The sequence below is a fragment of the Manis pentadactyla genome, chromosome X (assembly GCF_030020395.1).
Source record: "Manis pentadactyla isolate mManPen7 chromosome X, mManPen7.hap1, whole genome shotgun sequence".
Classification (NCBI taxonomy): Eukaryota; Metazoa; Chordata; class Mammalia; order Pholidota; family Manidae; genus Manis; species Manis pentadactyla.
The window spans coordinates 111,462,847-111,480,882 of record NC_080038.1 but is presented as its reverse complement, the minus strand read 5'-3'; the positions used below and the strand labels follow the sequence as shown (position 1 = coordinate 111,480,882).

The following is an 18,036-nucleotide window of genomic DNA, read 5'->3' as shown; positions in this document are numbered from 1 at the left end:
AAGACAAACAACAAATGTTGGCAAGGTTGTGGAGAAAGGGGAACCCTCCTGCACTGCTGGTGGGAATGTAAAGTAGTTCAACCATTGTGGAAAGCAGTATGGAGGTTCCTCAAAAAGCTCAAAATAGACATACCATTTGACCCAGGAATTCCACTTCTAGGAATTTACCCTAAGAATGCAGTAGTTCAGTTTGAAAAAGACAGATGCACCCCTATGTTTATCGCAGCACTATTTACAATAGCCAAGAAATGGAAGCCACCTAAATGTCCATCAGTAGATGAACAGATAAAGAAGAGGTGGTACATATACACAATGGAATATTATTCAGCCATAAGAAAACAAATCGTACCATTTGCAACAACATGGATGGAGCTAGAGGGTATTATGCTCAGTGAAATAAGCCAGGCGGAGAGAGACAAGTATCAAATGATTTCACTCATATGTGGAGTATAAGAATAAAGAAAAACTGAAGGAACAAAACAGCAGCAGAATCACAGAACCCAAGAATGGACTAACAGCTACCAAAGGGAAAGGGACTAGGGAGGATGGGTGGGGAGGGAGGGATAAGGGGGGGAAGAAAGGGGGTATTACGATTAGCATGTATAATTAGCATGTAGCTGGGGGCATGGGGAGGGCTGTGCAACACAGGGAAGACAAGTAGTGATTCTACGCTGATGGACAGTGACTGTAATGGGGTGTGGGGGGGTACTTGGTGAGGGGGGGAGCCTAGTAAACAATGTTTTTCATGTAATTGTAGATTAATGATAACAAAAACAAAACAAAACAAAAAAAAGTCTGTGATTATATTTCTAAATTAACTAGGGTAGACTTCTTGAAATTAGCACCATCAATGGAAGGAATTTAATCTAATTTCATTTCTTTCTATGACATAATTGAACATACTGATCCTGAGTGCCATTAAGAGGGCAGTTACAATTACCTGTAAGCTTTTCTACTGATTCAAGTGGAAATGCTAAGGTATTCTTGCTTCTAGTCTGATTCATCCTTAGTAAAAAAGGACTCTTTTTTGGTAAAATAATTCATTCTTGGGTTAAATCGAAGTGGATTAGTGGATCATCGTCAGCGAGTGACCTCTTAGGGGGTCTATCCTTGTCCAGTTGACCTTTTTTAACATTTTTAACTGACCTGAAGAAAAAAAATTTCCCAAATCAAACTTGGCAGAAATACCTAACATGTTAAGACAACAGAATCAAGATCCAAAAAAACATCTCCATGAAGCTTAAAAAGTAGGCCAAAAGCAAGAAGACAGAAATAAACGGGGACAAAGGTGAAGTTCCATATTTGGTTCTAAGAACACCAGCTATGGAAATACAGAATGTTAAAGAACTAGTTCGACAAAAGCTGCATCCTCTCCTCTCCCTTCCTCTCTCCCCCACCCCCATCTAGCTCCAAAAAGCCCCACACAAAGCTGATGGCTCTGCACAAAATCTTAACATGTACACGGCGCTCTTCGGGGAGCGCCAAGGGCGAGGAGGCGGCGGGCCGCGCTCTGGGGACGAGGCGTGACGCCTCAATGGTTGCCGGGGCGCGGCACGGGGGTTCGGAGGCCAGGGGCTGGAGTTGCATTAACAACAGAGTTCAGCTCAAAGAAAGTAAGTTCGCCCTATACCCTCTACAAACCAAGCCTCACTTGCCAATTACGGCTCCAGTTTGGGGCTCCGCACTTGCTAAGACTGACAAATGAAGATCCAACATAACACCCCCCGCCGAGCTGGACTTTCTGCAGGAGGACTTTGAAACTAAGTCACAGGAAGACTGCTTCAGGGTCTAGGGATCTGGTTTAAAGAGCAGTGAAAGCAGGCAGGACCGACGTCTTTTAGAACAAAGCAGGTGAATGAGAGCGGCCTGCAATTGTTGGCGGCCTGCTCCCTGAGGAAACGCGAGCCTCCGCCGGCGCGGCCGCACGCGCGCGCACCCGCCCGGAACGCCGCAAAGCTGGTGGCGCGGCCCCGGCAGCGTCGGAAGTGCCCCCGAGGGGCGGCCCTGGCGGCCGGCGCTCTTCGGGGGACGCCAAGGGAGAGGCGGTGGGCCACGCGCTGGGGACGAGGGGTGACGCCTCAATGGTTGCCGGGGGGCGGCACGGGGGTTCGGAGGCCAGGGGCTCCTTTTCCCAACGCACCTCTCGTCAGGAGCGGGCGGCTGCGACTACGCCTTGGACGGCCGTCGGGGCCCGAGAACCGTGGGCCCTGGGGGCGCGCGCTGCTCCCCCGGGCGGCTGCTGACGCTCGGCTGGCTGCTCCTGGCGGACCTCCAGGCCACCTGCGGAGCCAACGACACCGCCGTCCAGGATCCTGGCTTGGCCCGCGAGGGCGCGTGCGCGGACCAAGGCCAAGGCGAGGGCGGGACCCGGAACTTCAGGGAGGCGGACCCCGAGGGCCGGGCTGAGGCAGGGGAGGGCGGGGAGGGCGGGAGGCACCCTGGGGGGCTGCGGAGGCACCAGTGGGAGGCCAAGCCCTGATCTTTGCCCGAGGCCAATGAAAATTATCCCTGTTAACACCTGGAGAGCTCTCTGGCAAACAGCCCCAAATTTATACCTACTGGCCTCGAAGAAAGATGTGTTCATCTCCAAGGTCACAGCAAGATAAACTAACAGAAGCACACATATAGAGATTGCTACGGAAACATTGCTAAATATTGCTCTGGAAAGGAAAAAGATGCTTCTCTAAAAAGGGGTAGGAGTCGGAGAGTAGTCCCCCACCAAGGAGAATGATTTTGACTCCCCTTGTGGTTCTGTTGTTCCTTCCCACTGTAGATTTTTTTGCCTTTTGTAGTTTCAAATTCTTGAGGTCTTCCTCCTTTCCACATTTGTACTTCGGGTTGGAATTCGATGGAGTTAGGAATTCCTCTTACTGTGTGTGACACACGTAGATGTCAGACCAATATGCTGGCAAACCTGCTCAGAAGCCGCATGTCAGCTGCATGTTGACATGGAGCAGCTTGCTAGTTAGACTTGGAACCACAGAGAAGCAGTGGCAATCGGGAACACCCGTGAAGGGATCCGACTAGTGGCATTGTTGGGTAATTCGTGTTAACCAAGGGAGAATGAGCCTAAGCTTGGTACATAAATTTGCCTTATTCTGCTGGCTCATTAAGTAATAAAACTCGACAAGTTGTTGTGCATGTTATATTGTTGGTAACCCACGTTGTTGGTAGGTAAAAGGTCAGTTGTAGGTTTGTGGCCATCTAAAGGAGAATGATTCCTTTCCCCAAAAACGACCCAGCTGAGATTCTTTTTAAATCCTTGGCAGTGTCATGTATCCTGTACATGTAGAGTAGACGCTGTATTTATGAGACTTTATTTCCAAATAACAGATGTGACCCTCAGCTACAGAAAGCAATTGACTATCTGAGGTTAATGGTGGGTTAGAGGTTTGTACTGCCTTGATAACACTACATTATGGAGAGCTTGGAAAGGTCCCTGACTGGATATGTGAAAAAGAAGACTAGGGAAAAATGTGTTCTGAGTAGCTATTGTTTTTAACTCTGGTTTTAAAAGTAATTGAATTGACAATTTTAGTATTACATTGGCAAAGGGATAGTTCTAGCTGTAAAATGCTAGTATGTGAGTTTAGGCGAAACCCAGTGATGGAGTTATAATGCCTTAGATTCAAATTCAAATGTAGGCAAGTTATTCTCTCAGTGTCTCAGTTTCCTCATCTGCAAACTTAAGGGAGTCTGTGTACCTTCTGGAATTTTATATATACAATTTCATGCATTGCTGCTTTTACCTGGGGAGAGAGAGAATCCAGAACTTTAAACAATCTGAGGTGTGTGAAATCTGAAAGCTCCAGAGCCATTATTAAAATACGGCAAAGCCCCTCTTAACCCTCAGTGGATGGAAACACAGTCATCACCATTTACCACCAATGGACTCTTTTTTTTGTTTTACTTTTAAGGCATTTTACAAACAATTTACAAAAAAAGAAAGGGATAGTGAAAATTTATTTGAAAATTTAGTAAGAATTTAAACATGGAAAACCCCCAATTTTTATTCCGTATTTCCTGGTTTTGAGGAAAAACCCTAAATGGTCAAAGTACTTTGAATGTTCATTATATTATGCATGAATCGGGAATGTATCCACCTTGTAAATACTGATTCTAGATTTCAAGTACACGTGTAAAAGGCTCTAGCTTATCATGGCTCTGGCTCTATTTGCACTTGCATTGTCAAAACATGATACTTTTGAAGACTGAAGGCACACTTTTTCTGAAGAGAAGACTGGTGTGGTGTCCGCTTTGCTCCATATTGCAAAACATTTCCATTTTAGATTTATAAACACTAATTAGAATGAGTAGTCCCAATGAATTTTATTCATATCTACATCATCTATTTTCTTTTCAGTCATCTTTGTATATACACCTGTCATCATGATTTGTCCATTTACAAACCTTATCAAGTAGATTCTGGTATATAAACAATTTAAAAAGAAAAGCATGGTCCAGACTATTTTCACAAAAATATTTCAGGATCAAATCCTTTCTGTTAAAAGACTAACTGGATGAGACTACCGCACATCCTTTTCATTCTTAGAAATACAATGATCCTTTATTGATTCTTGAGTTAGAGAAAATTCATCTAGGATATTCATCTAAAATATCAGCTGTCACTCATTTTGCTTATGCAATCAACTTCAACATCATTATTAGCATCTTAAGTGCTGCGATCTTTGCTCATCTTCTGATTCACCCAATAATTGTGAAATTTCTTGTCAGTTTTCTTCTCTTTACCATTATAGTCAAAACAAAACTCTAAACTCTCAACTGTGTTCAGTGAAAGCTGAAAATAGACTGCAGGAAAGGTGACTATAGATTTCTTTGATATCTTCCTGAAAGATGATGCAATACTTTGGGCAAAGCAGTAAGAAAACATGTAATACCTACGATTTATCTCACAATTACATCATCTTTCTAGGCTATTCCAGACATTCTTCCACTTTATTGTTTAAGTCTTTTTAGCAAACATGGTTGGGGGTAACTGAAGAGTAATAATGCAATCCATCATTATGGATGATAACAACATGTTTCAGAACACGGGAAAGGTCACTAAATGTCATGTTAGACTTACACCTTTTATACTGCTTTACATTTTATGCCTTTAATAACCCTTATGCCTTTTATAAATCTAAGGGTTTAGTTATACCAACCTTAAAGCTACATAATTGCCAACTTGAATGAGTTATATAAAATGAGCTTTATCCTCTACAAATATAACTGTTTTTTCTCTTTTTCTTTGGAAGATATCCAAGAAAGAATATAAGTCATGAAATATCAATCTTACAAATCAACTCTCAAAAAAGAAACTCAAAAAGTAAAATTCTACTCTGATGGTGGATACCAACAGTTAAAGTGTGCTATCCAAAATTGAAGAGAACATTCCAGGGTCTGGTCAGAATGAAAAAAGCAGGATCATTATCTGCATCATTGTGGGATGCCAGGCTTTTATCAGCACAGTCCAAGACCCAGTAGATTTTTAAGGAAGCCTCATCACACTCCTGACTCCTGTTGAACTCATTCTTGAACTCTCCACTCATTTTCACCTATAGTTCTATAAAATTAAGACTGCCTTTGCAGTATTTGGGGGACAGTTGACTTCTCGGCTGGACTTCTCGTGCAGGACTTTTTATTTCTCTAAGATTTCATTTTGTAGACCGCAGGGGACGCGCGGCAGATCGCCGGGGCTGTCACCGCGGACGCGCCGCGCGCTCCTACCGGCACGCGGGCAGCTGGGGGCCGCCAGCCGCCGCCCCCGCCACTTGCTCGCCGAGGTTCTCGGCGCCCGCTCCGCGGGGGCACACGCCGGGGGAAGGGCGATGTGGGCCAGGGCCCGCCGCAGTCCCCGGGGCAGCCGGGCGCAGCTGCCCGCGCCCCTCTGGTGCTTCTCGGCGGCGCTGGGGATGCTGTGGCCCCCTGCCTCGCAGGCGTTCAACTTGGACGTGGACAAGCTCACGGTGTACAGCGGGCCGGAGGGCAGCTACTTCGGCTACGCGGTGGACTTCCACATACCTGCTGCTTGCACAGCGAGTGTCTTGGTGGGGGTGCCCAAAGCCAACACCAGCCAGCCAGACATCGTGGAAGGGGGAGCCGTCTATTACTGTCCGTGGCCCTCTGAGGGGTCTGCACAGTGCAAGCAGATACCGTTTGACAGTACCAACAACAGAAAAATCAGAGTTAATGGAACCAAGGAACCTGTAGAGTTTAAATCAAATCAGTGGTTTGGAGCAACAGTGAGAGCGCACAAGGGGAAAGTCATGGCCTGTGCTCCTTTATATCACTGGAGAACTCTTAAACCAACACCAGAAAAGGACCCCGTTGGCACTTGCTATGTAGCAATTCAGAATTTCAGTGCATATGCTGAGTACTCTCCTTGTCGAAACAGTAATGCTGATCCTGAAGGCCAGGGTTACTGCCAAGCAGGATTTAGCCTGGATTTTTCTAAGAATGGAGACCTTATTGTAGGAGGACCTGGAAGTTTTTACTGGCAAGGTCAGGTGATCACTGCCAGTATTGCAGATATCATTGCAAATTACTCCTTCAAGGATATTCTAAGGAAATTGGCTCGAGAAAAACAGACAGAAGTGGCTCCAGCTTCTTACGATGGTAGTTACCTTGGATATTCAGTTGCTGCTGGGGAATTTACTGGAGACACACAGCAAGAATTGGTTGCTGGCGTTCCAAGAGGAGCACAGAATTTTGGATATGTTTCAATCATTAACTCAACAGATATGACCTTTATTCAGAATTTCACTGGTGAACAGATGGCATCTTATTTTGGATATACAGTTGCAGTATCAGATGTTAACAATGATGGACTGGATGACGTATTGATCGGGGCACCTCTCTTTATGGACCGTGAGTTTGAGAGCAACCCTAGAGAAGTAGGGCAAGTGTACTTGTATTTGCAAGTGAGCGCTCTCGTCTTCGCAGACCCGCAGGTCCTCACAGGCGCTGAGGCTTTTGGGAGATTTGGTAGCGCGGTGGCACACTTAGGAGACCTGAACCAAGACGGATACAATGACGTTGCCATTGGTGCACCCTTTGCAGGCAAGGATCAAAGAGGCAAAGTGCTCATTTACAATGGGAACAAGGGCGGCTTAAATTTTGAGGCTTCCCAAATTCTACAAGGGGTGTGGGCCTCACAGGCTATCCCTTCTGGATTTGGCTTTACTTTAAGAGGAGATTCAGATATAGACAAGAATGATTACCCAGATTTAATTGTGGGTGCATTCGGCACAGGAAAAGTAGCTGTTTACAGAGCAAGGCCAGTTGTGACCGTGGATGCCCGGCTTCTGCTGAACCCAATGATTATCAATCTGGAAAATAAAACCTGCCAGATTTCAGCGTCTTTGACACCTGTGGCCTGCTTTTCTTTAAGAGTATGTGCATCTGTAGCTGGCCAGAGCATTTCAAACACAATAGGCCTTACTGCCGAGGTGCAGTTAGATTCCCTCAAACAAAAAGGAGCCATTAAACGCACTCTCTTCCTTGATAACCATCAGTCACATCACGTCTTCCCTCTGTCTATAAAGTGGCAGGAATCCCTCCAGTGCCAGGATTTTATCGTTTACCTTCGAGATGAAACTGAATTCCGAGATAAATTATCCCCAATCAACATTAGTTTGAATTACAGTTTGGATGAATCCACCTCTAAAGAAGGCCTGGATGTGAAACCAATATTGAACCACTGCAAGGAAAATGTTGTTACTGAACAGGCTCACATCCTGGTGGACTGTGGAGAAGACAATATGTGCATTCCTGACTTGAAGCTGTCAGCTAGACCAGATAAGCATCAGGTCATTATTGGAGATGAAAATCATCTTATGCTCATAATCAATGCAAGAAATGAAGGTGAAGGAGCCTATGAAGCTGAACTCTTTGTGATAATACCAGAAGAGGCGGATTATGTTGGGATTGAACACAGCAGCAAGGGACTGCAACCACTGAGCTGTGAGTACAAGATGGAAAATGTAACCAGAATGGTGGTGTGTGACCTTGGGAACCCTATGGTGGCTGGAACAAATTATTCTCTGGGCCTCCGGTTTGCAGTTCCACGTCTTGAGAAAACAAACATGAGCATTAACTTCGATCTCCAAATCAGAAGTTCCAACAAGGACAACCCAGACAGCAATTTTGTAAGCCTGCAAATCAACATCACTGCTGTTGCTCAAGTAGAAATAAGAGGAGTATCCCATCTCCGCAGATTGTTCTGCCCATTCATAACTGGGAACCAGAAGAGGTGCCCCGGAAAGAGGAGGGAGTTGGACCACTGGTGGAACATATTTACGAGCTGCACCATATTGGACCAAGTACCATCAGTAACACCCTTCTGGAGGTGGGCTGGCCATTCTCTGCCCAGCATGAATTTCTCCTTTACATTTTTCATATTCAAGCTCTGGGGCCTCTGCAGTGTCAAACAAATCCTGATATCAACCCACAGGATATAAAGCCTGCTGTCCCCACAGAGGACACCCCTGAGCTGAGCGCCTTTTTGAGAAACTCGACCATCCCTCATCTTGTCAGGAAGAGGGATGTGCGTGTGCTGGAGCTCCACAGACAGAGCCCTGCAAACATACTGAACTGTACAAATATCGAGTGCTTACAAATCTCTTGTGCAGTAGGACGACTAGATGGAGGAGAAAGCGCAGTCCTGAAAGTCAGATCACAGTTGTGGGCCAAGACATTTCTCCAGAGAAAAAATGATCCGTATTCTCTTGTATCCCTGGTGTCCTTTGAAGTTAAGAAGTTGCCTTATAAAGATCAGCCAGCAAAACTCCCAGAAGGAAGCATAGCAATTAAGACATCAGTGATTTGGGCAACGCCAAACGTTTCCTTTTCAGTCCCATTATGGGTAATAATACTAGCAATACTTCTTGGATTATTGGTTCTGGCCATTTTAACCCTAGCTTTATGGAAGTGTGGATTCTTTGACAGAGGAAGACCCCCTCAAGATGATATGAATGACAGGGAGCAGCTGACAAATGAGAAAACGCCTGATGCATAAAAAGGAAAACCAAAGACCAAAAAACTCAAGCACTGGTCCTGTTCAAAATAGAAAAAGAACATGAGGGTGAAGCAAAGATTATCCTAGACCTGCCAGTGCCCTAGGAAATGGAAAGGTGCCAGAATATACCACCTCATCTACACTGTGCTTTGGAGAAGTTGCCAAGGAGCTCAGTGACCCTTTTGGGAAAGGAAACATACTCAGCGCTGTAGAAACAACCAACGATCGTGAATAATTTATTTTGCTTGAGTCATTCTGTATTTGACAGACTCTTTGAAATGGGTATGGGAACTAAGGTTGCATTCCAGGTAAATCCAACTTCAGTCACAAAGACAAAATGTCTGAACTATGATAGAATTTAGAAGGTGAACTAGGACTAAACCTTCCAACACTACTGTACCCAAAGGAACATTTGACACCTCCCTATGGAAATGACATTATGGCTCAGGGAGACAAGCATATGTTGTTGGTACTGTAAAAGTACTTTTAAAATGACAAAGATAATTTTGTAAGTGAGGATAACAATTTATTTATTTATTTTCCATTTCTCTAGGCTAATACTCTAGTCACCTAGAGGATTTGGAAATTAAGACTTGGTTAGCTGGTTTTTGAAATCATACACTAAATTTCCTTCTAAGATAAACATTGTGTGCAGAATAAATCATTTAACAGAGCCTCTTCAGGATTTAGTGTTAAGGAAAAACAAATTGGTATTAGGTGACAGTTTCACTTAATACCTTGCTGCCTTCTACCTGAAACTACTTTTACTCACACTTTACAGGGACTCACATCTGCTTGATTTAGCTTTGCAAAAAGTTTCATTTATATTTCCTTTTATTTAAAATAAAAATATTTCCATAGATTTGATTAGCAATATACACATTTCAAGATACTGTTGAGCCTGTGTGGTGTTTAAAAGTAATGGTAAATGACTAGAGTCCATTAGTAAAAAAGCCATTTAACTAAATGAGTAAACATATTATATTTGTGATCTATGAGAAGCAACACCAATAGTTATCTTGGGATTAAATGTTTTATTACTATACCTCAAACTTATATACACAAAGAAGACATGTTAAACATAAATAGCAAGGGAATATAAAGTTATGCAGATGTGAGATAAACCTAGAAATAGACTCCTAAGGATTTTGTTTAGAATTGCCTAGTCCAACTTCATTTTCACTGCTAATCTTTATAGTTATAACTTTAGAAAATAATCATTATTTAAGCTATTTTCCCAATATCTTGAATTTAACCATCACAAAAAACTTGATGTTTAAAACTCTTGTAAATAATCCATAATTGTGTGTAATATTACCATTTTTGAAGTAAAATTGACCAGCCAAATTAAAAAAAAAAAAAAAGATTTCATTTTGTTAGATTTACCCATTATTCCATCTTGTCATTCTCAGATCCTGACTTATCTTCAAACATGTTTGCTATCCTTCCTATTTTTGCAAATTGACCTGGCATGATATCAATATTTTCCAAGTCAGTAATAAAAGGTGTTAAATAAGCAGAGAGTTCTGTGACACAACACCCCTTCCACCCATTGACACCAACCAATTAATTAGTTTCAGTGGGTCTTACTGTTTAACAAGTTATACAAAACACTTAACAAACATTCAGGCTATATACTCCCTTTATACTCATAGGTATATAATGGGAAATTTCAACAAATACCACACTGAAGTCCAGATTCATGTAATTTCCCAACCCACCATTTTAGGATTCTCATTAAAAAAGAAAGTCATTGTATGACCTAATGGGCACTCAAGACCAAAAGGGATGTCAGATACTATCTGATTAAATCTTTTTTTTCTTAAGAGAATTTAAGTAATTTTCCAAAAATAGCATAGGTAGTGAACGGTATAGCTGATTGGTTATTTTTTAATAGTTTTTGAAAAGATTACATTAAAGAGTCTAGTACTTAATCGGCCACCCGTGTTTTCTATGCTCAAGATTTGGCTTTTAAGTTATATCTCACAATGTGCCAGCAGAAAGTATCCAAGCATTTCAAGCAAAAATTTTAATTCAAAATTGGTCATCATGATAATCCAAATAATTTAACAAAGTTAATATTGATTTACTTAACATATGTACATCAAGTGCTTACTGTGTATTCAAGGCATGCATTTTGTGCTTGTAAGTATAGAAGTGTTTATGAAAATATTATCTTATGGTAATCAAAATCAGAAAAAAATCTTAGAATTATATGAAATAAGTATAAAATGAGAATGAATGAAGTTATATCTTAAGCATGTTTATAACCCTAAATAAGTTACAGAATGCTTTCACACACATTATCTCATTTAATCCTTACAGTAATCAAATGAGAAAGGACCTCCTGTCCAAATTTTACAGAAGGGTAAAATAGACCTGAAAGAGTTTAGGTAGTTTGCTCAGACTCCAAACAGCTAATTAGTGGTAGAAGCAGCAATCTGGACTCCAAGTCTGATGTACTCCGATGTAATATTGTTGCCTCGGGATACAATGCCTTTTAAAAATTGTCCTCTAACAGCTCATTTAGTATCTTCTTGTGTCAAGATTTTAGTTCTAGTCTGCTATGAAGAATTGATTATACACTACAGCAAGTAGAATTCATGCCCAACTTCAGAATGATTAGAAAAACACATGTGATTTAAAACCAGCAATATTTATTGTATTGTGTTATTATAAAATACTTGTGTGCTTCTAGATTATCCTGCTAAAAAAAGTGTTGAAATAAATTCTTAGGAACAGTTTGCCCTCTTAACGTTGGAATAAGTAGAACCAATCTGTAACATATAATTTCAATGAACTCTCAGTATAAAGACTTCTTCTCAGATGGAAATGATACACTTAATTTTTTTGGAAAATAGAAAACAGGACAAAATAGGCCTTAAAATTAGCAGGATTTTTTTTGTTTATCTGACCTTCTATAGAACTTTAACTCTTCATGTACCAAACTGATGAGAAAAATTATTTTGAAGTTATATACAAGGTTTAAATACGAAACTTTGCAAATTATTAACTAATTTAGTTTACTGTTTTAAGGGTTTAGGCCTCTTTTGATTTAAACAATAATAGATGTACTAGGAATGGAATTGCTTTTCTGATTTATTAAAACTTAAAAAATGTCAGATTCCCACACAATAAGTGCTTGTATATTCCATCCCCAAATAAGAGTTTTTCAGTTACAAAAATTTTCATATGATTAAATAATGTATCTTTGCACTTTATGTTTAGTTTCAAATACGACAGTAGTCAAAGAAGTAGAATTTGGGATGTTCACATTACATGTGGCCAATGGCATTTAGCAGATAAATAATATTGTGATTTTGAGAGGAGGGAAGGTAAAAGCACTGTGGGAATTTTTATTTGTAATTTGTACACTCTGTCAAGAAAAGGGAGACGATTAATGTACAGAAAGGAAGTTGTGATGCGTCTATTGTCCTCAACAAATAATTCATGCACACAAAAAAAATGTCTGAATGAAAAAGAAATCAGTGGACATTATAAGTAAGCATAAAATCCTCTCAATTATGGCAGCATTTCTCGACATATCTTGCTATCATCATATAAAGCAACAATTTGCATTACTACCTTTGAACATTTGCTCATGTAAGTTTCACTAGACAGAAATACTAAAGTCCTTCATTGTGGGAGGAAAATACCCACTATAGAGCCTAGAGGATTGATTTCAAATAAGATATATATTTATAAACATATAGACAGGTAAGAAAAATAACAACTAGTATATATGGTACATATGTCTGTAAGAGCATGATTTAAATGATTGTTGCATAATCCTAAAATTTTTCTATCCAAGAAAATTAATTCTTGAGTACCTTTCATTTATTTAAATGCACTTGATATTTTCACAAACTGTGGAAGATGAATTCAAAGAAACGTGTTCCTTTTTTGTGTTTTATTTCCTTTAAATCATAAAAAAGAAAACCCCACACAACCTTGATATTCAACATCCAAGTTCATTTTCAACAAGAATCAGAAAACTGTCAAGGACAAACTATTTTCCATCAGATAAATGACTTGGCCACAGAAAATAGTATTATACAAACCTCAGAGCCTGAATGACCACATAAAATGGGTTCCAAGCTTTCTGATCACAGCAGTGACGGGTTATGAATTGCTAAAGGATTGTCCTCCAGAAAATAACAAAAAAAATGACTGGAGAGTACATTTAAAATAAAGTGAAACTGAAATAGAAAAATCACCTCAGTTTTAAGAGATCAAGAAGACAGACACAGGGAGCATATAGATTATATTAGAACCACTCTGGAAAGAAAACCATTTTGAATTGAAATGTTATGCATATGTTAATAGATGGAAATTGGAATGTATTTCAACAGAATGAGTAATGTTACCTGCTTCATTTCATGTCAAGTCTAGATTGTAGAAAACTATGGCCCACTATGTTTACCACCCACCTTATCACTTGCTGCTGGCCCAGTTATGCCCACAATCCTGGTCACTGCTAGGAACTCTGAAGCTCCTGTGTCTAAGTCTTAGCTGTGTAATATGAGAGTGAATTAGGAACTGTTACGGAAGAGAATTAAAGTCTAATTAATGAGATCTTACATTTCAGTAGGACTCAAGGAAACCCAGATTAAAGTATAGACTACCTCAACTACGTAAGGATCAACAATCGTCGTCTGTAAAAAAGCCAATAATAAATGAACTCCAGGAAGGCATGGACAAATATGGTGTAGACAAGAAATCAGGAGTATGAATTTCAACACTGAATCCTTTGATATGTATTCTCAGGTCAGTTAGCTATTTTATACGTATATGTGCACACACACACACACACACACACACACACACACACACACACACATCTCACATGTTCCTGCGTACAATTTCAGCCTCATCTACCACCACTCTTTTCTCATTTCCTTACACTTCAGCCCAGCTAGCCTTCTCTCGGAATGTGTCATGTTCCTTTCTGACTCAGAATCTTCACAACTGCACCTCCTTCTACCTAGGCCCTCCTCCCTGTTAACCAGGGTAGTAACACCTATTCGGGCTTTAAGACTCCTTAAATGTCATTCCCTGCTACAGTTTCACAGAACCCTCAATATATTCAAGCTGGTTGTGGTTAATTGTAATTTCTGTGTCTTGAGTAAATGACATACTCCAAAAGAAGAGGAATATTATCTTTTTTGATTTTTTGCACAAACTGTATTCCTAGTGTCTAGTATAGTACCTGGATCACAGGAATAGCTCAAGGAATGTTTGTTGACTGAAAGGATGATTGAAGAATTCTTTTGATTAGTAGGGTGTTGTGTGAACACTTCACAAAATCCTGCTGTTGCATATGCAGGGACCAGTGCCTTGGGGACTAACAGGAAGGCCTCTTGCTGACACATAATTGCTTGGTTTTATTTACTTCCTGGATCCAGATGCAAACTCCAAGGCTTTCCCTGTAGATATTTTGGTGATCAGGAAAAGTAACAGATGCCTGGAATTTAAGAGTAGATACAAACTGGAAGAGGCCTCTGGCCTAGTCTACCTGTAGAGGGAAGCGACTGACCCTATGAATCTTTGGTGGTGTGCAATGGAGACCTCAAGGTCCCCCACAGAGACTATAACCAAGTGGCAAATGACAGAGGGTCTTCATGAGACTTGGAGTAATTTCATCGAACTCTGGAGCATAGTATAATCTACTTCAATATAAGGCTTGTTGATTATTTTAACCTAAAGCAGTGTGGTCACCATACTTAAGAGAGGAGCCCCTGGTCTTGGGAGTAGTATGATTTCGAGAAAGGCCATCAAGATGGGTCTGGACCAGTAAAAGGTCTAAGTAACACCCACAGATCTAAGAGGGAAAATGCTACTATTGTCAAGATGCATTGCTGATTTGCTGTGTGTTATACATTATGAAAGCCTGGCTCACTCAGCCCTGACTCCTCAAAAACAGACCAATCAGTTAGTCCTGCTCTGAAGTATATTTCTGAGTTGGTGTAATATTAACATTCATGCACACTTTCCATTTTGTTCCAAAGACCACCCATACATTTGGGAAATATTGCACCTATATTACCTTCTTGAAGAGTCACAGTGTGTATATCACACTGATGGGGAGCCCTATACTGAAGAAGCCTTCAACTCATTTGGCCATGAAAACTTATTCTTCAGAAAACATTCATGTGCCAATCAGGATAGCCTTAAGAAGGCTGCTGTATCAACCTCTAAGCCTCAGAGGCTGAAAATAACAAGGTTTCCTTCTCTCTCATGCTACATATCCACTGTTGGTTGACTGGAGATCCTGTTCCATGTAGTTCTCGCTCTGGGATCCAAGGTTAGAGCAGTCACCGTCTAAGCATTTCTGGATGCTCTAGCAGAGACAAGGTAAGCTCTGCATGTTTCCACAGTGAGGTGGGCTAGCCTGAAAGTGACACTTGGAATTTTGGCTTACAACTCATGGTCCTACCACATGCCTGGAAAGTAGACAACCGGAAATATTCAGTGAACTGCGCTGACAACTAAACCTGTTAACCTGACTGAACATCAGTGGTCACTGAAGTACAGTGGACATCCCTGCTGTTCATGATTTTGAAAAGAAGGATGGATGATAATTACTATTTGAGAATGTTTAACACTTTTGCTAAACTTGCATGACCATACTTAATCAGAAATAATATGTGGAAGGATGATTTTTGTTTTCATACTTGTCTGAGGGGGAGGAGAGGTGTCACAAAAAAACTATTCTTTTGGAAGATTTTATTAAAACAATTTCTTTTCACTTCAAGTCTCTAGTGGAGTTCCCACAGCAGATAACAAAATAGTTTTCTAGCCAATTCTTCATGGTTTCTTTCAAATACAAATGCTTAAAACAGAAAGCATGGGTAACTCTGGGCAGCCGATTTCTAGGCTACTAGAGAGAGGTATGCCATAAATGCCCATTTACGATGTTTTCACAAATGTGCAAAGTTAATGCTATCATCAGATGAATTCCATAATGAAAGCAATAAAGTTGGCCTAGAGTTTGTCTAAACAGTTAAATGTATTTTGTGCCACTATTATAACCTCTCAAAATTAATTTCTGATGAATCTGCTAAACCAAATGATCTGATGCTTTGCTATCTTGATTGATAATTGCCCATAACTCTATCACATAATGACACAGCACAAAAAGGCAGTGACAATATTCAGAAATGAGTACCTAAGTTTTGAGATGTTATCGCCTGCATTCCAAGCACAGTGAAGGTACGTACCAATAGCCACTCAAAAGTCTTTGACTGTTTTTCTGTGAGAAATGAAGGGCATGTTAAATTCATGTCATTTATTCAGCCATCTCCAAGCTCTTCCCCAGTTGTTCTCTATATACAGCCTATATACAATCATAATGAAATTGCCTAATACATGTGAAATGCTTTGAGCAATGCTTGGCACACGATAGTCACTGACTAACTGCTGGTTATTATAGTTGTTATTATTACTTCATCTCTTACAAGTGCTGCTTTGTGTTACATGCCCTGCAGAGATTCTAAAGTATGAGTGCTCTAGCAAGTTCAATCCAGTGCTCTCAGTTGGGATGAAGTCTGATATGTAAGGCACATTTTTCTTGCTTGGGACAGAACAGGAAAATCACCTTAGAACTGATCAAATTGTTTCTATGAGACTCCGTCTGTGTGTGTGTGTGTGTGTGTGTGTGTGTGTGTGTGTGTGTGTGTCTCTAGATAAATGCTACCAAGTGATTATCTGAAATAGTAAATGTTGAGAATTAAAAATAATTCTTGATAATTACCACCAGAAAAATGCACTGAACCTAAACAGCCCCTTCTCATATTGCACTACGTTCAGACTATGGTAAATCATGTACAATATTATTAAACTATTGCACTATATATTTTATTTTTATAATAATGCATCTGACACGCTCTAATTTCTTTTGTTTTGTTACATATCATCTGTACATCATTCATTCCATTCACCCAAAGCACCATCTTCACGTCCAGGTATTTCTGTGGGTGACTGGTCAAGAGAAGTGGTATCTTTGTATTTCACTAAATTCGGCTCGGATTGTATCTCAGTTGTTGAGGCTTTTGTCCCCCAGAAGGCCTTGACTGCCACCCTGGGAGAATAAGCAAAAACAAAAACAAAAACAAAAACATCTCTCATGAAATGAAAACTAAAACTAAGACTTATATTTAGTTGTCTAGATAGAGACATGCCTTCTTAAGCATGATTTTAGTTTGTGATGCATTGTGATAGCAGATGAGCCCTCAGAGGGACATACCAGGGTATAACGCTCATGTAGTTATTAGAAATATTCTCATTCTCACATCAATGAATTAGTAGGTTACGGTAAGTTTTAGAGTTTGGACAATACAAAATTTATTCAATAAACTTATTATTTTTTTCTGTATTTTTCTAGAGTTGTTTATCAGATATAAACTTTCAATTCAGATTTCCATTTCTTTTTTTTTCCAGTAGTAATAATCATCAGGTGTGTGTTTTTTTCTCTAGAGTTGCAGATGAGAGGATCAAGCCGACCAGAAAGTGATGCAGTCCTAGTGTTTGTGCTGACCATTGGAGTTATTATCTGTATATTCATGATCTTTATACTGATCTTCATAATTATAAATTGGTAGGTGAAAAACTGGAACTTAGTCATCATTCTTGATTGACATCCTCTTTGTCTGCCCTTCCCTTTTTCAATGAATCCAAAGCCCTATTCATGATGCCTCCCACCTGGCTCTTGAAACTGTACAAAACAAAACCCTTCCTTCCTCTAGCCACCATCCTAGTTCAGGCTACCTAATGTTATGACTTGCTTCCAAGCCATAAGAGAGCTTAAAATGCAGTTTTTACAATTTTACAGAGTAACAACATGGATGGAGCTAGAGGGTATTATGCTCAGTGAAATAAGCCCTGCAGAGAAAGACAAGTACCTAATGATTTCACTCAACTGTGGAGTATAACAAGAAAGCAAAAACTGAAGGAACAAAACAGTAGCAGGATCACAGAACCCAATAATGGACTAACAGTTACCAAAGGGAAAGGGGCTG

General features: G+C 40.4%; 1 protein-coding gene and 1 pseudogene across 1 annotated transcript; both read left to right on the top strand.

Annotated features, from left to right (window-relative positions):
• Positions 1–1,455: 1,455 nt before the first annotated feature.
• Positions 1,456–17,619, top strand: LOC130681810 (integrin alpha-8-like). Its single transcript, XM_057495386.1, has 6 exons — positions 1,456–1,523; positions 1,842–2,070; positions 2,120–2,460; positions 5,669–8,150; positions 8,219–8,324; positions 17,459–17,619. Exons 1-6 carry the CDS (start codon positions 1,456–1,458, stop codon positions 17,617–17,619), a joined length of 3,387 nt encoding a protein of 1,128 aa, XP_057351369.1.
• LOC130681950 (integrin alpha-8-like) lies at positions 5,673–9,705 on the top strand (annotated as a pseudogene).
• Positions 17,620–18,036: the final 417 nt, after the last annotated feature.